The sequence below is a fragment of the Petaurus breviceps genome, unplaced genomic scaffold, assembly GCF_028583685.1.
Source record: "Petaurus breviceps papuanus isolate PSGF00001 unplaced genomic scaffold, PetGlider_PUasm1.0 174, whole genome shotgun sequence".
In the NCBI taxonomy this organism is placed as follows: Eukaryota; Metazoa; Chordata; class Mammalia; order Diprotodontia; family Petauridae; genus Petaurus; species Petaurus breviceps.
The window spans coordinates 25,639,311-25,664,444 of record NW_027185761.1 but is presented as its reverse complement, the minus strand read 5'-3'; the positions used below and the strand labels follow the sequence as shown (position 1 = coordinate 25,664,444).

Sequence of the window (25,134 nt, the reverse complement as noted above, 5' to 3'; positions counted from 1 at the left end):
TGAAAAGACAACTCCCTCTTGACCCTTGGACCCTTGCTTTCTGTCTCTCTCTGTATAGGTGCTCGCGTATGCATGTATGTCAGCACACACACAAGGGTCCTTTTCCTCTTTCTTTTCATTATAAGTTCGTTACGGTATTCTTAGGTCAAAGGATATGCAAAGTTTAATGCCTTCCACCATAGTGCTCTAAGTTGCTTTTCAGAACATCTGAACAACCCACACTCAGGCATTAATGCATTAAGGGACCTGCATCTCATTTTCCACATCACTGAAGTGATGGGGGTTGGTTTGGACTAGATGGCTCCGAGATCCCTTTTAGAGCTTTCTCTCCCCCTTCGAAGGCCCACTCCGGTTGGCAGGCTGTCTCCCTTTAAACTCAGGACACAGTGAGCTCCTGGAGGGCAGAGACCGTCTTTTGGGCTTTTTTGGCAGTTAGCACGGTGCCTGGCAAACAGGTGGTGCTTAATAAAAGCTCATGGATAGCTAATAATTGTTTTGCATGACTTAGCACGTATAATGGGTATCCTACTGTTTGCCTTTTTAATGGGTGGGGGAGGGGCCGGAGGAGGGCTTTCAAACTCAAATTTTTAAATGAAAGTTTAAAATAATTAAATAAATGGACTTTTTTTTTTTTTTAAGTCTTGTTGACTTAGTGGCTGACTCCCAGCCCAGATGTTTGGGCTTCGGTGACCCGAGCTGCTACCCTGAGGGCACAACTTCCCCACCTGGCAAAGATTCAAGACTGGGGAGCTCCTCCCTCCCGACGTTTGACCCCCACTTCGGCCCAAAAGCGGCGTCGATGGTTTCGACCAATTTCCTTCCGCCCACCGAACACGTGGAAATAGGCCTGCCGCCTCTCCCCTTAACTTTTCACACGTGGTTTCTTCCACGGCGAGGGGAGGGTACAGGGAGGGAGGCGGAGGTGGGAAGGCGGGCCGTCATCGGGGCGGGGCGCGCGTTCTGGATGCCGATTGGTCGGGGCAGGAGTAAACATCCGGTGAGGGCGTCGGCGGAAGTGTGAGCCGTTCCTGGCTGTGGCGGCGGAGGAGGCGGCGGCGGCCGGGGGGTGGGGGGGATCGAAGGCGGGGCTCGGTCGGTTCCGGTCTGGGTCCGGAGCGCGGGCTGGTCTTGGGCAGGACTGGGCTGGGCCGGGCGGGCTGGCGGGCGGGCAGGCGGCCCGGCGGCATGGGCTGGTGCGCGGCGCGCTGAGGTGGACTCGAGCCTGGGGCATGGCCGGCGCTCGGGCCGCCGCCGCCTCCTCGTCGCCCTCGTCCGGCTCCTCCTCTGCTTCCTCGTCGTCGTCGTCCTCGTCGTCGCCGCCGCAGGAGCCGGGGCTGGCCGAGCTGCTGGAGGAATTCTCCCGGACCCAGTACCGGGCCAAGGACGGCGGCAGCGGCGCGGGCAACGCCAAGGTACGGGAGGGGGCGAGGGGCCATCGGGGCCCTCGCCCTGGGACTCTCTTCCTCTTCCCGCCCCGTCTTTGTTTCCCCGCGAGCTTCGGGCTGGGGACTTCCTCCGCTATTTGTCTCCAGCTTCTCGGGGGCCTCCAGGTCCACCCGGTTAGACCGTCAGCCCCTCGAGGGCAGGGACTGGTGTTGCCTTAAGAGCTGCGAACACAGTAGGCGCTTAATAAATGCTTGTTGACTCGATGCCTGCGAGTCTCCCCCTTCTGGTTCCTAAAGACCCCTGTGCCCACCCCCCGCCGGCCCCGCCGCCTCGTGACCCCAGGGGTCACCCCAGGGAATGATCAGAAGAGGCCCCCGGCTCGTTCGCGCGCCGCTTCGCCCCCCCCCCCCTCCAGAAGCTGCTCTTACCATCCGTGAGATGAAGGGGCGTCTCGGCCCCGTTCTGGCTGTGCCGGGTGGTTTGGCCTATCTGCCCTCCCCTTAGACTTTCAGCCCTTTGGGGGCAGCACCTCTCCTTTCTCTCTATTGTCCCGGAGCTTAGCTTAGTGCCAGGCCCCCTTAGACGCTTGATAATCAGTGGAGGCCCCCCACCTATCTGTAAGTGGACGGGGTTAGATCAGAAAGGTCCGAAGCCTTAGTGCTTTCCCTCAGAAACTACCCCCAATTTATCCTGTGTGTGTCTTCATACTTTTTATGGGAGGGGAGAGGGGGGGATGTCTCTCCCATTAGACAGACCTCCTCGTGGGCAGACACTTGTCTTTGGCCTTTCTTTGTATCCCCAGCACATTGCCTGGCGGGTAGTAATGGTTTAATGAATACCTGTTGCCTGTCAGACTGCCTGTGATAGTCAGGTGTACCAGTAGGTAATTCAGGGAATGCTTCTGGGAGTTAGATGGGCAAGCTCTGGCTTGGGTCAGGTAAGCAGTCTGTTTTCCATACCAGCCCAGACATGCTGCTAAAGCCTTTTGGGGTTGCATGTTATTCAGTGCAGGACTCCTTTAGGTAGGACTGCATTCTGTATCCCTCTGTATCTCAATGTCCAAAGTAAATTTGATTTTCTGTTACCTCTGGGTTCTGTCTCTGTGTTTAGTTTATGGAGGGTCAGTCTTATGTCTGCACAGCATCTGAGAGTTTTATCTACTTCCAGAAGGGTCAGTGATAGAAATATCTTTAATGTTTGCTGTGGATTCTACTATTGATGACAACTTTTACGTAGTACTCTAAAGGTGACAACACTTTCTCCAGAGTCCTGGTACAAGTACCATCCCTTTCATTTTTACTGTTCAGAAAGGTTGACTTAGCCTCCTAATTGAGATTTCCTGAGGTCACATCTACTATTTACATTATTACTGTTTTGACACCTGTTTGAAATAGAATCAGTTATTTTTTTTCCTTGCAGTCTTTGATAGATACCGTACATTGTATAACTCCTTCTCATTGAGCGTCTACTTAGCTTGTAGACAAAATATCTTCAAGTAATGATTTCCCTCCTGTCAATAAACAATAGGTTATTAAGAACAGTGTGCTCACACTGCTGCCTCTAGGGATCTCCTTGACTAGATATTTGTCACTGCCCAGTAGCCTGTCTGAAAAACCTAGGGCCAGTGAGTCTTATGAATTCCGACAGATATGATGACCTATAGCAGTCTTGGGGAGGACTAGAAAGGGACTCAAAGTGGAATAATGTATACAAGCAAATGTATATTTCAGGTAAGTTAACCTATTAATATCCTGCAGTGACAGATTCTTCCAAATAGCTTCAGCTGTGTGCCCAGCAAAACCAGTACTGTGTACTTAGTTAGGTTTTAATCTCTTTTCAGGTTGAACGAATTGAGAAGAGATGTCTAGAGTTGTTTGGCAGAGATTACTGTTACAGTGTGATCCAGAACGTGAATGGAGAAATCTGTGGCCACTATCCCCGGTACATTGTGTTCTTGGAGTATGAGAGCTCGGAGAAGGAGAAAGACACGTAAGTGCTTACTGACAGTAGATATGTAAGACACTTTCTGAGATTCTGCTCTGAGGTGGGAGCTGCATTTAGGCAACTGTTATTACAGGCTAGCACCTTCACTGGGTTGTTGAGTACTTTTATTGCATTGTTTTCTAGTTGATAGGAAGCTTTAGGAGTAGAAATTATATAGTACCAACGATTTTTTAAAAATTATTATTATTATGTTATCCCTGTTCCACTTTTGGAGTATAAGCCGATTAAAGGGGAAACCCCCTACCGCCACTGCCAATAATGTGACTGAAAAACATACTCTAAGACTTCATGAAGTCATCACCTTTGATGTAGAAAACCCAGTCATCAGTTTCCCATTTGGGAATAGAGACATAGATGAAATCTTTTATCGAATTAGGACCTAAAGAGCCTTAATAAAGGTGCCCATGGTTCTTTGGAGGCCAAAACAGGGTTTATACAGTCACTAGGAGTGTTCAGGCAAAGGAAGAATTATTGATGAGGCAATGTGGGCTGTGTCTCGTACATACTGACAGTCTAAAAGACCTTCTCTTTTCTCATGGTATTAGACTTTGTTATAGTCATGTTATGTCTCATGGGCAACCTTTCCTTTTCTCCATTGTGGGAGATATAAATTTAAATTCCAGTGTCGTTACTTAAAGTTGAAAGAAGGGCCTTTCTTATACTTTTAGTTGAAGGGTAATAGCAACATTGGTGGCATTCTTTAAGTCCAGCCATAGGCAGTTTCAGGGAAAGGTGGCTTCTTTTGGAGGCCCATGGCCACTAGATCATTTCCAAGAAAAGAGTGAGTTAGACATTTGACCCAATTCAGTTTTCTAACTAAGGTTTAACTGCCTTTTGTTGTCCTAGTGGAACATAAAGGGTGGGGTTGTTGTAGCACATCGGTGCTACTCTGTCCATATCGCTGGAAGTTAGTGGTAGGGTTTCTGTGTTAAAGCCTTTATACAAGAAAAGCTTGTAAAGTTAGTTTTTACAAGACTGTGTAATAAGGTGCTTGAGGTGGCAGTGAGAGTGGGTGTTGCCCTTGAAGGGGAAATTAGGGGAAGAGATTGTGCATGTAAAAGCAAAGCAGTATAATTTTTGTTTCTTAGACAAGTCTGACTTTGATCTTGTTAGCTGGATTTTCTTCAAACTAAGCTAAGTAGGCTCTAACTCCATCAATTTTAGGAACAGTCTAGGAAAAAAAGATTGTACCACTGCCTGCAATAGGGAGACAAATTACTAATCCCAAACAGAGCAGATTGAGTTGAGGGAAGAAGGCCAATCTACTCAGAATAGAGGCTTAGACAACAGGTGATCCAACATAGGGAAAATTCAACTCAGTATCCCAGTTTCCCTGTGTCTTGGAGAAAACCCCAATAAATGGGAATCTTATGGGGGGAAGGGTTGTGAGAGTTTGCAAACTACGTGGTGATAGAACCTATTTAAATTTTTAAACCTTTATTTTTGTTGACAAAGTTGTGTAGTAGGGAAAAGATTTGGCTGACAAAAAAAAAGTAAACTTGATTATATCTCACTCTTGAGTGAAGGAAGCAGTCCTGAATGAGGAAATTGCATAGTGACTTGGTACCTCCTTTTTTTTTTTTTTTCCGTTAAAGTAGCTCATAGATGTTAGAAAGAAGGAAGAGCTTACATTAAGGCTTGGGTCCTCACTGGTCTGGTTCTTGGGCAGAAGTTAAAGCCTGTTGGAATCAACTGAGGGGAAAAATTAAAACAACTTTTATAATATTCCCTGAAACATTAACATCTACAAGTGATTAAAAGCACAACAATTGTATTCCTCCCCATTTCTCTATCACACCTAATCTGTTTTAGAATATAAGTTTTTTGCAACTAAAAGTTGTTTTCTTCATTGTATTCTTAGTTCCTGGCACATAGTCTTAATAAATACTTGTCTGATTATTCTGTATAGAAGAAAGGGGGCAGGGGCAGCTAGGTGGCTGAGTGAATACAGCAGTGGCCCTGGAGTTGGAACAACCTGAGTTCAAATCCAGCCTCAGACACTTAACACTTTATTAGCCATGCGACCTTGGGCAAGTCACTTAACCCCAATTGCCCTGCCTTCCCCCCTCCAAAAAAGCAAAAAAAAAAGGGGGGGGGGGAGAAGAAGAAGGGGGAAGGGATTCAGCTTCTTTTTTTAAAAGTTTTTGATGGGGTAAGAGAGAAGACCAAAGTATTGCTTCCCCTTGGCCACCTCCTATTACTGGAAGTGAGTAATGGGTGTCAGTATGGTATATTTACTGGCTAGTGACTTGGGGTGAAGATATATGAAAGCAAGCTTTTGTTTTGAGGAAGTGGCATTTGAAAGTGTGTTCTGCTTTCATTCAGTGCCGAAACTAGTCCCTAGGTATATTGAGGGGCACCATTACTAAACTCAGCATCTTTGCCATCAGACCAAAGGCTGCAAATGCAGAGTAAATCTTCCTGGTGACTTGACTGTCCCATTCCTTCCTTCTATCCTTCTGCTGAGTCCCATTTTTTTATGATTTGAGCTATTCTATTGTCTGCCACTGAACTTTTGAAAAAAATGTTATCATCAGAAAGAGTCTTAGAATGCTGTAGGAGGCAATTCCTCTCCTTCCACACACCCCTCTTTATTCACTCGGGCACTTGAAAGTCAGAATGTGGCCAAATCACGACTTACAAGGCAGCCACATCTTTGCCTCCAGCCTTGGGGAGGACCTACAGAGCATGGTCGGAGTACTGATTGCCCCCTCTCTGTTGAGCAGGTTTGAAAGCACTGTGCAGGTGAGCAGACTGCAGGACCTCGTCAGTCGGAGCAAGATGGCCCGGTGCCGAGGGCGCTTTGTCTGCCCAGTCATCCTCTACAAGGGCAAGGTAAGGTTGTCCCCAGGAGAACCTAGAGAGAGTGACCAGCCTCCTGTGAAAGTGGTGCAGGTCACCTTAGTCTTCATTGCTCCCATATCTTCTGGGGTAATGATATGTATACAGCACTCAGATATTTAGAAACTAAGAGAAGGCCAGTTAGAGGTAAATTAGCTGCTAAATTAGGTAGCCCTGAGTATTGGGGAGCAGGGGAAGGAACAGGCACTTATTTGAGTACCTCCTAAGTGCCCAACATGGTGCTAATCTTTTTACAAATAAATATTATCTCATATGATTATAGGAGTGCAGAGAAGGGATTGAGCCAAATGTATTGGGATACTTAAAGAAAAATAGAAGGGAGTGTTCTTGGTGTGATGGGGAGTAGCCTGAGCAGAGTCCAGGTGATAGAAGGGGTCGTGACTTGTAGAGGATGGCATGATGACTAGTTTGATTTAGGGGAGAGACACATGTTAAGCATATTGGAAGATATAGTTAGGTTATGCAGGGCATTAAAAAAGCTGGGTGAAAATTTTGGACTTAGTAAGGTAATGAGGAGTCATTGTGGGTTCTGGATTGGGAAAGTAACTTAATGAAACTGTTTAGGAAAATTATTCTAGTAATGATAGGCAAAGTGAATTGGAAGTGGTTAAAAGCATGGAGACTGGCATAGAGACTGTTAGTGATCTAGGTATAAGTGCCTTGGTTAGAGAGGGAAATGTGAGCAATTGCAGGGAGAAACAGCAGGACTCTGTTCTGGCTTCATTCGTTTTCTTTTATGTGCAAAAATGACCCCAAGATAATCATCTTGAGGCTAGAAGAATGGAGAAATAGGAGAGTTGGAAAGGGAAGCCAAGCTGATTTAGCTGGAGGAAAATAAAGTCAGCTCGGAACACATTTAGGGTTAGGTGGTGGGGCTAAGGAGAAGACTGGTATATATAAGCTGAGAAATCATAGAGAAAGGCGGAAATAGGAGCTGGAGCCCAGCATCCGAGATGTAGACTTGGCAGTGTTCTGCATAGTAGTAACAATCAAAGCCATAAAGACTAGATGAGTCCATGAAAAGAGTGTATATATATAAAACAGAGCTTCTTTACCTGGAGTCTCTGAATTTTCCTTTTTTAATCACATGTAATAACAGTTTTAACTTTTTTTTTTTTTCAAATTTGGAGCTCCAAATTCTCTCCTCCCTGCCTGGAGAAGGCAAGCAGTTTTACATAGATTATACATGTCTAATCGTGCAAAACACATTTTCCATGTAGGTCATGCTGTAAAAGAAAACACAGCCCCCGCTCCCCCCCCCAAAAAAAAAAAAAACAAGAAAAGGTGTCTCTATCTGCATTCAGACTCTACCAGTTCTTTCTCTGGAGATGGACAGGACCTTTCATCATGAGTTCTTCAAAATTGTCTTGGATCATTGTATTGCTGAGAATAGCTAAGTTATTCACAGTAGATCACCCCACAGTATTATGCTGTATATAATGTTCTCCTGATTCTACTCATTTCACTTTGCATCAATTCATGTAAATCTTTTCCAGGTTTTTCTGAGAGCATCCTTCTTGTCATTTCTTATAGCACAGCAGTAGTATTCCATCATAATCATATACAACAACTTGCTCTGTCATCCCCCAATTGATGGACATCCCCTCTATTTCCAGTTCTTTGCCACCATTAAAAGAGCTGCTATAAATCTTTTTTGTAGGTATAGGTCCTTTTCCTTTTTGTTTTTTATCTCTTTGGGATACAGACCTTGTAAGTGGTATTGCTTGGTCAAAGAGTATGCATAGTTTTATAGCCCTTTGGGCATAGTTCCATATTGCTCTCCAGAATGGTTGAATCAGTATACAACAGTGCATTAGTATTTTAATTTTCCCACATATTCTCCAACATTTGTCATTTTCCTTTTCTGTCATATTAGCCAGTCTGATAGGTAGGTGATGGTAGCTCAGAGTTGTTTTAATTTACATTTCTCTATTCAGTGGGTGATTTCGAGCATTATTTTGTAGGGCTGTAGATATCTTTGATTACTTTGTCTGAAAACTGCCCATTCATATCCTTTGACCATTTATGTGAATTTGATTTTTAGACATTTTGCTAGTTGTCTTTCAATAATAATTAAGCTTGGGTTCCAACAAACTGTCAAAGGGGTCCACGACGCAAAGGTTAAAGACCCCTGGTATAGAAGGAGGGAAAAGTTTTGGGGAAAGTTATGTCTGAACATAATGAGCGGATGAAAGAGAGCTAACAAAGGAGTTGTTTCATTTCCAGACTGAATCTTATACCCTGTTGTTTCTCAGGCACCCCTTATTCTAAGTAAGTTCAGTGTATTGAATTTTAAACTGAAACCATTGATAAAATAAGGAACCAATTCATGTTACAGACCTGTAAACTTGAAGCTTAAGGAATTTCGTTCTGGAGGGCATGTGTTAAGAAGTATCCATTGGTACCAAAGAGTAATATATATTACAGGTTAGCACTGGGCACTCTTTTCTCTCCCCCCTGTTGTTAGAAGGGAGAAATATTCTGGAATTTGGAGCTCTTTGACCATATAGGGAATGCTTATCCACCCTAGGGTTAGTGAGGTGTTTGGAAGAGAACTCTGATTTGGGTGAGGACATAGGAAATACAGCTTCCTGAAAGCATTATTCTGCTTGTGTCTTCCAGTACCCTGTGTGCTTTAGATCCATATTTGCCAGATGAAGAAAACTTATCTTTTATGTAGGAATAAATCTGATTCTTTTATGGGAATCAATCAGGGAAAAGGATTTGCTTTGCAGAACAGTGTTACAGTTTATCTGGCAAGAATATATATTCTTTGGAGATGCCCCTCTGGACAATGAGGGCTTTTAACTAGATTATCTATAAGGTTACTCCTGGCATTGGCCCATGGGTGGATCATACAAACTCCTCTTCACATAGACACTTGTACATTCTGTGACTAGTTCTGATCTCTACTTTTTATTATCAGGGAGTTTGTTGGAGAATGTACATACTGGGATCAGAGGACTTCGATTTGAGGCATTTCCATTTGACAGATGTCAGCTGAGCAAGCCATCTAACCTTAGCCTTAGTTTACCCATTTGTAGCTGGGAAATAAGGGTTGGCACTTCCTGCCTCCCCAGGCAGTGTTGAGGAGAGTGCTTTTTGTTACTGCTATGGCAGAGCTTGTATAGAATCCCTGTGAAGGATTTAGCAGAGATGATTACTCTTCAGATATGGACTGATGGCCTCTGAGGTTTCCTTCTGAGATGTCTAAGGGGAAGAGGATAATACAGGATGGGGGGAGTAAGTCTTGATGTCCTGCTTTAGAAAGCAGGAAGATAAGGAAAGGAGAACAGTTTAATTTGGTATGTAGTTGATCACTGGTAAACTTAGAGCTTGTGGGAAGCCAAATTGTCAGTCAGTAAACCTAAAGCACCTTCTTTGTGCCAAGTACTGTACTAAGTGCTGGGGATACAAAAAGAGGCAAAAGACAGACCCTGCCCTCAAGGAGCTCACAGTCTAATGACAGAAACAGCATGCAGACAGCTGTGTACATACTGCATGTAAGGATAAGTGGGAGACAGTTGAGAGAGTTTAGGAAAGGCTTTCTGTAGAAGATGGAATTTTAGTTGGGATTTGAAGGCAGGGCAACTAGTAGACATAAATGAGGAGGGAGAGTATTCCAGAAATGGGAGACAACCAGAGAAAATGCCCAGAGTGGAGAGATGGAGTTTTTTCTTCATAGAACAGCCTAGAAGCCAGTATCACTGGATTAAAGAATACATGGAGGGGAGTAAGGTGCCAAACCTGGAGAGGTAGAAGTGATAGTTATGAAGGACTTTAATTTCTGAGCAGAATTTTGTTTGATTCTGAAAGCCATAGGGAGCCACTGAAGTTTATTGAATTAGGGTCGTAACATGGTCAGACAAGCTGGTACCTAAAAGGAGGAAAAGAGTTAATACAAAGGTTGGTTTGGTTTTTGAAGGTAAAAAGGGAAGGCCGCTTACACCAAGCATGCTCCAGATCTTCCCTAACTTTTACACCCACCTGTGGTATGTAAGTGACTTGTTTGCATCCATATGTCTTGGTGGTAGAATGGAAACTAAAATCTGTTTCTTCTATCATGGTCATCCTAGATACTTTCTGCTAGCATGTGCTGCCACCTTGTGTAAACTGGGCTGAAGTGCACCCTGTTCATGTCTGATTCACTGGAGGGAAGAGCCTGTGGCCAAGCGACTGAGAACTTAAAAAAAAGAGAGAGAAATGGATATCAAACTTTGCCAGGGTTTTGCTCAACAAGTTAGTTGCCTTTCCTGAATTCAGGTTACTTCAGCCAGATGAGCTGTGTTCTTGGATACCAAAATGTGATTGCTGAACCACTTTTGGCAGTCCCTGAAAGATCATGGAGAATGAAAGGTATTTCACACAATTAGAGAAGAATAAATGTCAGATTAAAAAAAAGAAAAAGAAAGGGAATGGAATCTAGAAATTTTAGGCTGTTGAGTTTTACTTAGTTTCCTGGGAAAATTGTAGAAGTTATAAAAAAAATTTTTGTGTTGCCTTCATATCCCTACATATCATCCTTCTCTCCCCATGGAAACATTCATAACAAAGAAAAAAATAGGAGGAAAATAAGATAGTTCAGCAAAGCCAACATATCAGCCTAGTCTGACAGTATATGCAGTGTCCCTCACCTATAGTCCTTCCAACTCTGCTTAAAAGGGAGGCAATTTTTTTCAACTTTTCTCAGAAATCAAGCTTGAATTGTTACAATTACACATGGCATTCAATTTTTTTTTAATTTCCATTTGCATTATAATCATAGAGTTTTCCTAATTCTGCTTACTTTACTCTGTATCAGGCTTTCCATGTTTTATTTATATTCTTGGTTTCTTACCACACAGTAGTATTCATTATGTTCGTGTACCACAATTTGTTTATCCATTTTCTGATCAGACTTAAAGCTGAAAAGAACATTAGAGGTCAGCCCCCTCTTTACAAATGAGGAAACTAAGGCACAAAGGATAAATGACTTTTAAGTTTCTGAAGTAATATTTAAACCTAACTTTATGATTCTCAATGACCTAACTCTGTCCATTGTATCGTGCTTCCTAAATCTGTGGCCATCTATCCTCTATTTCCAGTGCTTTGTTGCTACAGAAAATGTTTTATAAATATTCTTATTCTATGAATATTTTAGTCTGCATGGGACATTTCTATCTTAGACATCTTTGGGGTATGTGACTAGCAGTGGAATCTCTTATGACAAAATGTGTGGACATCTAGTTACTTATTTAATATAATTCCAAATCACTTTCTGTATAGAACTTCTTTTAAAGGGATAGCTAGTGAATATCTAAAAAAGAAAACAGTGATCAGAAACCAAGCATGGCTTGTCAAGAGCAGGTCATGCCAGACTAACCTTCTGTCCTTTTTTTTGGACCGACTCTCTAGACAGATGATCAGGGGGATGTTGTGGCTACATTTTGCCTTTAATAAAATATTTAGTAAAGTTTCTTAGGCTATTTTGGTAGGGTAGTTAGTGATATATGGGATGTATAGTAGTACAGTTGGATTCATAAGTGGTTAAATGACAAACCTCCAGAAGTCGTAATTATTGGTTCAATGTGAATTTAAAGGAGGTATCAAGTAGATCTTCAGAAAGGAGGTATCTTCCAGTTGACTCTTTGCTGTTTAATATGTTTATTAACAACATGAAAGGGATACCTAATGGATTGGTTGAAAGAGTCTGGGTCCAAAAAATAGTCTTAACTGACTATAATAGTGAACCAAATTGAATAAGATCAAATTTAGTAATAATAAATTTTAGGTCTTTACATTTACCAAAACAAAAACTTTGCATGTGTAAGATGGGGAAAGCGTGTCTAGGCAGTTTTCTATGAAGAAGATTTTGGTGTAGCATTTAAGGATGAAATTGGATATTTGTAGATAGAATGCCGTTTGGTGGGCCTGCATCAAAGAAGGCGCTGTACTCTGAGCAAAGTATAATTGCAGTAACTCAAAAGGAACATGAAATGCACAAATTTAGAGCCATCTTCACTCCAAATGTTCATATGGACTCTTTGTGCCTGACCTGGGGTCGAGTCTTCCCAGCTCCTATTGGTCTGATCAGCCAGTTGGACATGCTGTACCTTGACTCCAAATGTAGCGAAGTCATTTTACTGCTCTTTGAGAACAAAGGACAACAACCACCCAGATGTTGATTATAAATCAGCAATACAATATGGCAGCCAAAATAGCTAATGTGACCTTAGAGACTTTAAGAGCAGCTCATAGCTTCCAGGAATAAGGAGATGATAGTCCTGCTCTATTCCTGTCAGACCATACATGAAATACGATGTTCACTTCTGAAGCCACATCTTAAGAGGTCATTGATAACCTGACAAGTACCCAGAGGTAGGCAACCAGAATTGGGAAGGACCTCAAGATCATGCCATTTGAGGATCAGTTGAAGGAGTTAAGTATGTTTAATCTGCAGAAGAGAACATCATTAGGGAATATATGTCTTCAGAAATGTGGTGAGCTGTCGTGGGTGAAAATATAGATCTAAGATTAGAGTAAGGTAAAACTTTTGGGGGAGGGCTTCTTAGGATTTTAATGTTCTCTCTCTTTTTTGAAAAAAAAAAATAGTTATTTTATATTTTTCCCAGTTACATGTCAAGACAATTTTTAGCATTCATTTTTTACAAGATTCTGAGTTCCAAATTTTTGTCCCTCTAGTTCTGAAAATGGTAGGCAATGTGATAGAGGTTATTCATGTGCTATTATATATATACATATATATATATATTATATAATACATGTGCTATTAGAGTTGTGAAAGAAGAAACAGATCAAAAGGAAAAAAACCCACAAAAAAGAATAAAGTGAAATAAATATGCTTCAATCTGCATTCACAGTCTATCTCAGTCCTTTATTTGGATATGGATATGATTTTCCTTCTGAGTCCTTTGTATTAGTTATTGCTGAGAAGAACCAAGTCATTCTACAGTGTTGCTGATACTATGTATAATATTTTCCTGGTTCTGCTCATTCCACTTTGCATCAGTTTGTACAAGTCTTTCCAGGTTTTTCTGAAATGTACCTATTCATCATTTCTTATTGCACAATAGTATACCATTACATTCATATTCCACAACTGATGGGCATTCTCACAAGTTCCACAGTCTCATAGAGTCATTGGCTTCCACTTGCCCAATTCTAACTTTTAGGAGTTGTTTTTCTCGATTAGCTTTGGTACTTTCTTTTCTATTTGACCAATTGTACTTTAAAAAAAAATTAGTATTTTATTTTTCCCCCAGCTACATTGTGAAAAAAAAATTTTTAACATTCATTTTTGAAACCCTAAGTTTTAAATTATCTTCCTTTCTCCCTTCCCACCCCTCTCATTGAGAAGGCAAACAATATGACACAGGTTATACGTATGTAGTCATGTAAAACATAAATTCCCTATTAGTCATGTTGTGAAAAAAAAAAAAAACAAGAAAAATAAGACAAAAAAGACAAGAAAAATAAAGTTTAAAGAGTTTTCTTTGATCTGTCTTCAGACACCATCAGTTCTTTGTCTGGGGATGGTTAGCATTTTTCATAAGTCTTTCAGAATTGTCTTGGATCATTGTGTTGCTGGGAAAAGCTGTCATTCACAGCTGATCATCTTACAATATTATTGTTACTTTGTATACCATATTTTTCACTTTGCGTCAGCCCATGCAAGTCTTTCCAGATTTTTCCTAGAACCTCCTGATCATTATTTCTTATAGCACAGTAGTATTCCATCACAATCACTTAGCATACTTGTTCAGCCATTCCCGAGTTGATGGGCATTCTCCTGATTTCCAACTCCCTGCCCCCACAAAAGAGCTGCTAGAAATATTTTCATGCAGACTATGCCCAGAGGGCTATAAAATTGTGTATACCCTTTGACCCAGCAATATCACTTCTAGGGCTGTATTCCAGAGATATCATAAAAACAGGAAAAGGACTCGTACAAAAATATTTATAGCAGCTCTTTCTACGGTAGCAAAGAATTGGAAATTTAGGGGATGCCCATCAATTGGGGAATGGCTGAACAAGTTGTGGTATATGAATGTAATGGAATACTATTGTGCTATAAAAAGTGATGAGCAGGCAGACTTCAGAAAAACCTGGAAAGACTTATATTAAGCAATACTGAGTGAAGTCAACAGAACCAGGAGAACACTGTACACAGTAACAGCCACATTTTGCAATATTTAGCTTTCATAGACTTGGCTCTTCTCAGCAGTGCAAGGATCTAAAACAACTCCAAAAGACTCATGACAGAAAATGTCCACATCCAAAGAAAGAACTATGGAGTCTGAATGCAGATCAAGGCATACTATTTGCTGTCTTTTTTTGTTGTTGTTTTATTTTGTTTCTTTCTCATGGTTCCTCCCATTGGTTCTAATTCTTCTTTACAATATGGCTAATGTGAAAATATGTTTAATACACATGTATACATAGTCTATCAGATTGTACACTGTCTTGGGAAGGGAGAAAATTTAAAACTCAAAACCTTGTGGAAGTGAATATTGAAAACTAAAAATAAATAAGTATTTTTTAAGGGGAATATTTCTTTGCCTATAGGTCCTTTTCCTTTTTTTTTTAAATCTCTTTTTGGGTTACAGGCCTAGTAGTAGTGCTACTAGGTCAAAGGGTGTACGTGGTTTTATAATTCTTTGGGCATAGTTACAATTCCATTCTGTAGAGCACGGTCCTATGCTCTATAGATTCTGCCCATCCTCGGACAAAGAACTGATGCTGTCTGAAGACGTTTTGAAGCATACTTTTTCTACTTTCCTTATTTTTTCTGCTTTCTTTTACCACATTACTAATATGGAAATAAGGTTTGCATGACTACACATGTATAATCTATGTCGGATTGCTTGCCTTCTCAGCAAGGGGTGTGGGGAGGGAGGAAGGAAGAGAATTTGGAACTCAGTGTTTTAAAAACGAATGTTAGAAATTGTTTTTACATGTAAGTGGGGCGGGGGGGGAATAATTTTATAGAAAAAAAAAGTAATAATCGAATCTGTTCACAACTTCACCAACAGTGCATTAATGTCTCATTTTTTCCCACAATCTGTCCAACCTTTGTTATTCCTCTTTTCTGTCCTCTTAGCCAATCTAATGGTACCTTAGAATTGTTTCAATTTGGGGGCAGCTAGGTGGTGCAGTGAATAGAGCACCAGCCCTGGAGTCAGGATGAACTGAGTTCAAATCTGGCCTCAGACACTTAACATACACACACACACACACACACACACACATCTACCAGTGTCACTTTGGCAACCTCCCCAACCCCAAAGGCCCCTCAAAAAAGAAAAAAAAAAAATTGTTTCAATTTGAATTCCTCCAATCAGTAGCAAGCTAGAGCACCTTTTTATAAGGTGATAAATAGCTTTGGTTACTTCATCTGGAAACTGTTCCTATTTCTTGTTCATTATCATTTGGGGAATGGCTCCTGTTTTTATAAATTTGACTCAGTTCTCTATATATTTGAGAAATGAGGCCTTTTTCAGAGAAACTTGCTTCAAAATTTTTTTCACACTTATGATTGCTAAATGTATTTTCCCTCCGTCCTCCTTCTTCTACCCTATTCATTCTAATTCTCTCTCCTTTCAACCTGTCCCCCTGCAAAAGTGTTTTGCTACTAACTACTCCCTCTCCCAGTCTATCCTCCCATCTATCACCACTCCCCCTTCTCTTACCTCTTCACCTCCTACTTTCCTATAGGGTAAGAGAGATTTCCATAACCAATTAAATGTATGAGTTATTCCACTCTTTGAACCAGTTCTGATGAGAATAAGGTTCACTCATTCTCCTTCACCTCTACCATCTTCCCTTCCACTGTAAAAGTTTTTTCTTGTCCCTTCTAACCCCATTCTACCCCTCCCTTTCCTTTTCTCCCTTTACATTCCTCTTTCTCACCCCTTAATTTTATATTTTTAGATATTATCCCTTCATATTCAGCTCACACCTATGCCCTCATAGATAGTTCTTCAAACTACTGTAATAATGAGAAGGTTTTTAATGAGTTTACAAGTATCATCTTCCCATGTAGGAATGTAAACAGTTTTACCTTATGAGTTCCCTTTCCTGTTTAACCTTTTTATGCTTCTCTTGAGTCTTGTATTTGAAAGTCAGATTTTCTATTCAGTTCTTGTCTTTTCATCAAGAATGCTTGGAAATCCTCTATTTCATTCGTTGTGTGTCCATTTCCCCCCCGAAAGATTATACTTTGCTGGGTAGGTGATTCTTGGTTGTAATCCTAATTACTTTGCCCTTCTAAATATCATATTTCAAGCCTTCCAGTCCTTTAATGTAGAAGTTACTAAATCTTGTGTTAAACTGACTACAGCTCCACAACACTTGAATTGTTTCTTTCTGGCTGCTTGCAGTGTTCTCTCCTTGACCTGGGAGCTCTAGACTTCGGTCATAATATTCTGGGGGTTTTCATTTTAGGATCTCTTTCAGGAGGTGATCAGTGGAATCTTCCAATTTCTATTTTACCCTCTGGTTTTAGAATATGAGGACGGTTTTCCTTGATAATTTCTTGAAAGATGATGACTCGGCTCTTTTTTGATCATGGCTTTCAGGTAGTCCAATAATTTTTTAATTATTATCTCTCAAGAGATATCTCAAGGATCTATTTTCCAGGTCAGTTGTTTTTTCCGGTGAGATAGTACATGTTGTCTTCTATTTTTTCATTCTTTTGATTTTGTTTCATTGTTTCTTGAGTTCTCATAAAGTCATTAACTTCTATTTTCTCAATTCCACTTTTAGAGGAATTATTTTCTTCAGTGAATTTTTGTGCCTCTTTTTCCATTTGGCCAATTCTGCTTTTTAAGGCATTCTTCTTGCATTTTTGTTCATCTTTTATCATTTGGCCTAGTCTGTTTTTTAAGGTATTATTTTCTTCGGTATTTCATATTTTTTTTTGTCTCTTTTACCAAGCTGCTGACTCTTTGTGATTTTCTTGCATCACTCTCATTTCTCTTCCCAGTTTTTCTTCTACCTCTCTTATTTGACTTCCAAAATCCTGTTTGAGCTCTTCCATGGCTTGATACCAATTCATATTTTTCTTGGAGGCTTTGGATGTTGGGAGTTTTGACTTTGTTATTGTCTTCTGGGTGTGTATTTTGATCTTCCTTCTCACCATAGTAACTTTCTATGGTCAGAATTGTTTTCTATTGTTTGCTAATTTTTTTAGTCTATTTCTTGACTTTTTAACTCTTTGTTGAAGGTGGGGTTCTGCTTCCAGGGTAGAGGGTGCACTGTCCCAAGGTTTAGGAATTTTGTGTAGCTATTTTCAGAGAAACTTCTAGGGACCTGTTAAGTTTTCAGTTCTTTTAAGGTGCTGTGATCGAAGGAGAGGTGGGTTTACTACTTTCCTGACCTGTTCTCTGGTCTTTGAGTGACCACAAGCACTCTGCTCTGAAACTGTGATGAGGGTCCCTACTTCACTGTAGCCCACAAACTCTGATACTCCTCCTTGCCCTGGGACTGCTGCCCTGGACTGTGACCCTGGACAGTGACCCAGATCTGAGTATGGGCAGAGCAACAGAGTTCTTTCCCCTGTGATCTCTTTCTGATCAGGTGTTCAACCCTCTTTACTCTCTATGGGCTGAGAGCTCCAGAAGCAGCCTCTGCCCCTGCTGATTCAATGGCTCCCAAGGCCTGCTCCTGGTTTGCTAAGGCCCAGTCTATGCTAGCCTGCGCTCTACTCTCACTCTCCCGTAACAGACCTTTGCTGCCAACCTTGTAAGTTTTCTTTGTCTGGAAAATTATTTCAACCTGTTCTTTTGTTTGGCCATTTTAGTAATGGTTTCATGGCATTATTTAAAGGTTTCCACAGGGGTTTGGGGGAGAGCTCAGGTGAGAAACTGCCCTTTTTTTGCCATCTTGGCTCTGCTTCCCACCAGTTGTACTTTTTAAGGAGTTATTTTCGTCATTGAATTTTTGTATCTCATTTCCCATTTGGCCAATTCCATTTTTTTTAAGCAGTTGTTTTCTTTTTCTAAGCTATTGACTTTTTTTATAATTCTTTTGCATCACTTATTTCTTTTCCAGTTTTTCCTCTACCTCTCTTATGTGATTTTTTAAAGCTCCTTTTTAAGCTCTTCCATGAATTCTTTCTGGCCTTGAGACATGTCTTATTTTTCTTTAGGGTTTTGCCTGTAAGGTGTTTGGATGTTGTTGTTTTCTTCTGAGTTTGTATCTTGATCTTCCTTGTTATCATAATAACTTTCTATTATCAAGATTCTTTTTTTGTTGTTTTTTTGCTCATCTTTGTTGGCCTTTTTTCTTTCTTTTAGAATTTGATCTTTGTTGCCAGGATAGAAGGGGCACTCACTATCTCAGGCTTCTTATGCCAGGGGCTTACAGGCTCTGGCTCTTTGCCTGGTGTTACCCTGAGGCCCATGGGGGACCCTCATATCTGGTGCTACACTGAGGGGGTAGTGTGAGGGGTGGCTGGGGCTGCTGAAAGCCATAGGGGTCTGACAGCTTACCTGGTGCTGAGTCCGGGTCCTAGTGCTGGTGTTTGGCGTGGCTGAGGCTGATGGGGTATTTCTGCATTTCCTCAGGGTTACAGCTGAAGCAGGTGGAGGGCTGGCTGCTAGAGGTTGCCTGTTGCCAGGGGCCACAAAGCATGTGATTTCTCGAAGCTGTCTGCACAGTCCCATGGCTATTAGGGGGGGAGGGGGATGCTGCAGCAGTCCTGGTGTTGGCATTTGCCTGCTCCGCTGCACTGGAACTCAGGATCTACCTCTGGTTTGAGGTGGGGCTTTCTGGTGGCTTGCTGGAACGCTTCCTGCCCTGGACTGCATTCCCCTTTTACCTGAAAGAGACAGACCTTTCCTGTTGATCTTCCAAGTTTCTTGGGCTCAAAGATTGTTTCACCCTGTCTTTGTTGGTTCTGCTGTTTCAGGATTTGTTTGGGGGCATTATGGTTGTTTGGAGGTGAATATGGGAGAATTACAGCTATTTACTGCTTACTCTGCCATCTAGGTAAAACTTCTAAAGATGAGAGCTGCCCCAAAATAAAATGGTCTACAACTTGAGGTAGTGAGTTGCTTTTCATTAGAATAGGACTGGATGACCACTTTTTAGGAAAAAAGTATGTGTTGACTAGATAAACAAGAAGGCCTCTTTCATTTTCTCCTTTGACCCTGTCTCTTTTCAAAAGTTTTTGCTTCTAACTACCCTCTCCCCCAATCTTCCCTCCCTTCTGTCATCCCCCTCTTATCCTCTTCCCCTCTATTTTTCAAGAAGGTCTCTTCCAGCTCTGAAATTCTGGGAATGTCCATGTTGAATAAACCAGGTCGTTAAAGGCAACAATTACAGCAACAAATCCATACATGTAACTAAAAAAAAAATCCACAGAATCCAGGATACTGGATTGTCACACAGTTTATAGACACAATTCTAGTCATTTCTTTAATTTTGTGGGCTTTTTCTTGTACTCTCATGTATGTCCCTGTGCTTGTTTTGGGGACTTAAACTTTATATTTTAAAGACAAAGAATTTCCATTATGTTTTGATTCTCAGATAGTGTTTGTAGGCATTCTCCATCCTGGATTATATAGCTTTGTTGGTCAGTTTTTGAAGAGTCCTTCTTGATTGACTTCGGATTTGGAAAGTCCAACTCTACACACCCTCCCCAGTTACCTTATCTTTATGCTTTTAGGATGAACCTTTTAACTCTGAAAATGCTATTTCTCTTCTAGCACATTTGCAGATCAGCGACCCTGGCTGGATGGGGGGAGCTGTATGGGCGCACCGGATACAATTATATCTTCTCAGGTGAGTGCTTAACAAAAATCTCCCTGAATGAAAAGAAGAATATGACTGATAAAAATTCCCGTCTCAGTCTGTCTCTCCTCCTCCAGTGGTAGAGGAATGGGTTCAAAGAGGGAGGGGAAGAACCAGGCATCCACATCAGAAATGGAGTCAGTAGACAGTGGGCATGTAGGAAATATCATAAGAATTGCTTAAACTGAAGGGGACATTGCCCTGGAAAGTGCTGGGTAGATAATGTTCATCTTGGTGTGGAGCCATAGTTTGTGTGTAGTCTGTGCCACTGCTGTGGGAAAGAACAGTGACAGAACATCCATGTCTTTGTCCGTGGTACCCTGACTCTGACAGAATGATTTCTCTGACAGGGGGCTCAGATGATGCTTGGGCAGATTCAGAGGACATTACAGAGGATGACTGCACACTTCGGTCAGTATTGAGTTGGGAAGATTGGGGGGGGGCGGGGTTAATTTATTTTATATACTGTTTTTCAAGGCTAAGTGCCCGTGTGCAAGGCATTGAGCTGGGCACTCAGAGGCTACACTGGACTAAACATGGTTCCTGCCCTTGAGAACCTTGTTTATTAATTAGTAGGGAAGATAGTTATAAGACCAATATTTAAGTTAAAATGTGTAAGCACATGAAATGTTTTGGAGTTCAGAATCTGGAAAAGACACTTTCAAAGTAAGAACAAAATTCAAGTGAAACTTTTCTTCATTTCCTACCTCTGACTGCTTACCTAGAATAAATGATCGTTCTTAAAGTTAGATTCACTGCTTCTCACCCACAATTTCTTTTCCCCTCAACATGGGCTTTTCTAGTCCTTATTGGGAAAAATCCTACCCGACAGAATGATATAGAAAGCTGACTTTATTCCTTTGGTTTCTGTGCCCTACTTAGGAGCCTGAGGTGAGGAGAAAGAGGGGAGGAGGAGAAATTGATTAGGTGGTTTTCTAAATGTTAAGTAAAACCTGCTTTTTTTCTAGGCAGCATTTTTAATAGTTATTTGAGTGACTATTCAGAGGGCAAACTTCTTAGAGGGAAGTTGAGGATGGGATGAGGGAGAAGCATTCCTTATCTAGAAGAAAAAGTACAACTTCTGGTAAAATAAGGTATTGTGAACATGCTAAGCACTTCCATGACCTTTGAAGCCTGGGGAGGAACAACCTGAGATACCTGGAGCTGTAGGAGGGAGCACCTCATACAAAAGCTCCAGACCTCCCCTGCACTTCTGCTCTGAGGACGGGCAGACCTTTCCAGGATTCTGAGATGCCCAGCATCTTAAACTTCTCAGGCACTGTCCAACTTCCAGAGCACTTCCACATTGTCTTGTTTGAGCTCTTTTCATTCTGTGACCTTGGGCAGGTCACTCCTCTAGGCCTCATTTTCTTCATCTGCAAAATAAGGAAATATAAGTCAAATTACCTAAGATCCCTTCTGACTTCCAATTCTGGTCCTGTAAATAGATTGTAGAATCATGGACTATTGGAGCTGAAAGAGAATAAAGACATAACCTAGTCCTGCCCTCTCATTTTGTGACATGGAGAAGTTGGGGTGAAGTGAATTGTTTAGGTCTAGGAAATAGTGGTGCTGGGACTAGAGTATGTGTCTTCTGTCTTATGGTTCAGTGTTTCCACTATCCCATATTGTCTTTCTCAGAGCCTTTCTACCGAGTGCCCTTTCCTAGGTTCTATCAGATTCCCAGTGGAGTTGTATTCCCATGATCTTAGTGGCCTCCCCACAAGGTTAGAGAGCCTCGCTTGTACTTGGGAGTGGCAGACATCTGGGATCATCAGGTCCAAGCCTGGTCCTGGTATTGTCTACCATACTCTCTTCCTGAGCAGTATTTGGATGAGAAGAAAGAGAAAGAACAGTGGATGCTATGAAAAGAACATTTAGGGGCAGCCAGGTGGTGCAGTGAGTAAGAGCTCTGGCCCCAGAGTTGGGAGACCTGGGATCGGCTCAGGCCTCAGATACTTAACACCCACACAAAATAACTGGCCATGTAACCTTGAGCAAGTTACTTAACCCCAACTGCTTTAAAAAAAAAAAAAAGAACATGTAGCCATGGCTGCTTCATCTTCCCTAACTTGCCCAGCTTCGTGGTGAATCAAAGGGATGATAACAATAATTATTAGGAGCACAAACTGCTCTGAGGTTTTAGACGGCCTACGGATCAGACAAATGCGATCTTTGTCTTGTTTTGCAGAAGTATTAAGCAACATGAATGGCCCTGCTGTTTTCACAGTATCCTGATATGCATTTCATTTGTTTTCTAAGTCATGGAGATTGAAAACTGACTTAAGGGCTGTAAACAAAAGTGGAAGATAATCTTCTAATAGAAATGAAAGTGTCATCCCCCAGCTTGTCACACATCAGCTTGCTGAGACTATCTTGACTTGTCAGAAATAGCTTGCTTTCTTATTTCCATGCTGTACAGTTGCTGTTCTTTGAAATGCTTCCTTTTCAAAAGTCTCCCTTCCATCTTAGCACTCCCTAGAACCAATTGGTTACTTTGTCTTCAGTCTTTGGGTAATTAGAAACTGTCTTCCTTTCCTTGTGAAACTTTTCCCCTTGGTTTTCTTTGTTTCAGAAGTGCTGACAATCAACTTTTTGATAAGGTTAGAGGACATGACATCAAATTGCTTCGGTATTTGTCAGTCAGATACATCTGTGACCTGATGGTGGAGAACAAGAAGGTTAAGTTTGGCCTAAAGTGAGTATGGTGTGTGAGCCCACACTAAGATAAATATGTGAGTAGTGACTTCATGGGATTGTAGGGCCGAAAAAGGCTACTTGAGACCATGTCCTGTCCCCTCAATCTTAAATCCTAAATTATCTCAGATGAATTAGAATATCTTATCTTTACAAAATTTCAAGGGAAACAGTGGTTTTATTCAGAAGTGATACATGTCGAGGCCAATATGGTAGGTAACAGCAAGTAACTTGTTAACCTGGTACAGCCTTCTGTTTAGTTTCTATTAAAAAATATTACCAGATGCTATCTTTCCTCTTTTTCTTTTCTATGTTTGTCTTTACCCTGATAATGGTCTTCTATAGTGTAATGAGGTGGTGAAAAGGAGGTCAGATTTCACACATGCAACTCCAGTATGTGCAGACTGCTATATCTAAGCCATAAAATTCAAGTGGCCATAAGAGAGTCCCACCTCCCCTTATATTCTGTCACCTATTGCTGTGGTATTAAAAAGGAGTCACTGGTCCCTTCTGTTCTGTGAGCAGAAACTGGAGGGAGCAAAGTAGAAATTGAATCTGATTCATGTTATCTTCCCATCTTAGTGTAACTTCTTCTGAGAAGGTGGACAAGGCCCAGCGATATGCTGATTTCACCCTTCTCTCCATCCCATATCCAGGTATAGTTCCTTTGAGACCTGTATGAATGATGGGCTGTGGGAGGCTAATGACTAGGCACTTTGTATTGGGTGTGAATGAAACAGGAAAACTCTCCTTTCTGGGTGGTAGCTGGCCTGTTGTGTGGGTATGGTAGTCAATGTTAGGCCATTTCTGGTCAGAGGTGACTTATTTTCATGAATACTTAAGTATATCAGTGCTCTGGGATGGGAGGAGGAGGGGTATGGCAATAACTAGTTGGTATATTTAAGCCTTTGATTATGTATGTCTTGCTAAGCTGAGAATGATGGAGAGAAAGGAACCAGAAAGGGAACAGAATTCATTCAGTGAGTTATCTTCTGCTGGGCATAACCACCTTTTAAGGGAATGTTTTTTGTAGCCTGCCCCTTTAATTTTACTGTCCAAAGAGACTGGCATACATAAGAGCAGCTCTGACACCATAAAAGGCACAGAACAGTATGAAAGTGAAATCCAGATAGCATGGTAAGGGAAGTAAGATATTATCACAGGGGATGGCTAGGTGGCGCAGTGAATAGAGCACTGGCCCTGGTGTCAGGAGGACCTGAGTTCAAATATGACCTCAGATACTTAACACCAAAAAACTAGCTTTGTGACCTTGGGCAAGTCACTTAACCCCAATTGTCCTGCCCCTCTCCCCCAAAATAAAAAGATATTATCACAGACATTATCAGTATTGTGAGCACCTTGGAGCCATTCAGTTCTTGAGAGAATATGCAAATTCTCAGTAATTTACACTCCACATGGTAAAACAATATTGGCCATGGGCAGATAATGCTATTGGGTACCCATATAGTAACTCCAGGATTGAGGGACTAATCATGTAATAAATGTTCCATGTTGCAATATTACTGCTTTCTAACAAAATGTTTGATGGAGGAGATGGAGGGAATAGTGTGTCAATATTAGGGTCATTATATGCTGAATCTCTTAGCTGATTGTACCTGCTTGGTGTCTTAACTCCAAATTCCTACATACACAGCTTTTCCATCCTCCTGGCCTGTGTTCTTTATAGTTGAGACAAGCTAGGCCCTATACTATAGAATTTCAATACTTCTATTTTATGAGAGAGGAAACTGGAGAAGGAGGCCCAGGAAAGTTAAATAACGTGTCCAAGGTTATACACATAAGTGGCAGACCTGGGATTTGCCTCCAGGTCTTCTCCAGTTACAAATCTAGCAAGCAAAAAGCATGACTCCTAGTAAAGGGGAAGTGTTAAGCCATCAGGACTAGCTTAAGTTATTACTACCAGGGTGAAGCTATGGCTGAGGGAGTTAGTTAGAAAGGGCCCTAGGCCAAATGGTAGAAAAGAAATAACCAAACCACTTCCATGCCGATATTCACTAAATACCACCTCAAAGGTCCTTTGGAATCTGAAGATTGATGGTGACTAACCCTCACGTTTTCCCAATTGTCTAGATCACAGCAGGATATACATAATCTGGGTATATTTATGGAAGTCTCCTCTCAGTTTTCAAAAAAAGGTTGCTTTCTTGAAAGTGTTGGTTCTTGATCTTTGACCTTCCTCGTGCCAGAAGAATAAGGTAGAGATAGTTGACTACTGATCACTGACAGGCGTACCCTTTCCAAAACAAGGTGATGAGCCAAGCAGGTAGCTCCAGAATATTGCTGAGGCCTTAACTGCGTGATTGAAATTGTGTTCATAGCTTTAGAAGGGGGAGTAGCTGACCCTGGTCAAAGGTCTGTGATTGTGAATGG

The 25,134-nt window shown here is 41.5% G+C and overlaps 1 protein-coding gene across 6 annotated transcripts in view; it reads left to right on the top strand.

The window, feature by feature from the left end:
- The first annotated feature begins 1,142 nt into the window (after positions 1 to 1,142).
- Positions 1,143 to 25,134, top strand: part of MTMR14 (myotubularin related protein 14) — a 52,707-nt gene continuing 28,715 nt past the window's right edge. For 2 of the 6 annotated variants that reach the window (XM_069084004.1, XM_069084007.1), the window contains exons 1-7: positions 1,151 to 1,412; positions 3,227 to 3,375; positions 6,117 to 6,225; positions 19,962 to 20,037; positions 20,397 to 20,457; positions 22,622 to 22,744; positions 23,326 to 23,399. In XM_069084004.1, the coding sequence (XP_068940105.1) occupies positions 1,230 to 1,412; positions 3,227 to 3,375; positions 6,117 to 6,225; positions 19,962 to 20,037; positions 20,397 to 20,457; positions 22,622 to 22,744; positions 23,326 to 23,399 (775 nt within the window). In that variant the 5' untranslated portion in view covers positions 1,151 to 1,229. Of the gene's footprint in view, positions 1,413 to 3,226; positions 3,376 to 6,116; positions 6,226 to 19,961; positions 20,038 to 20,396; positions 20,458 to 22,621; positions 22,745 to 23,325; positions 23,400 to 25,134 lie in introns of all 6 variants that reach the window. The other 4 variants (XM_069084006.1, XM_069084003.1, XM_069084005.1 and 1 more) reach the window with 4 other exon arrangements.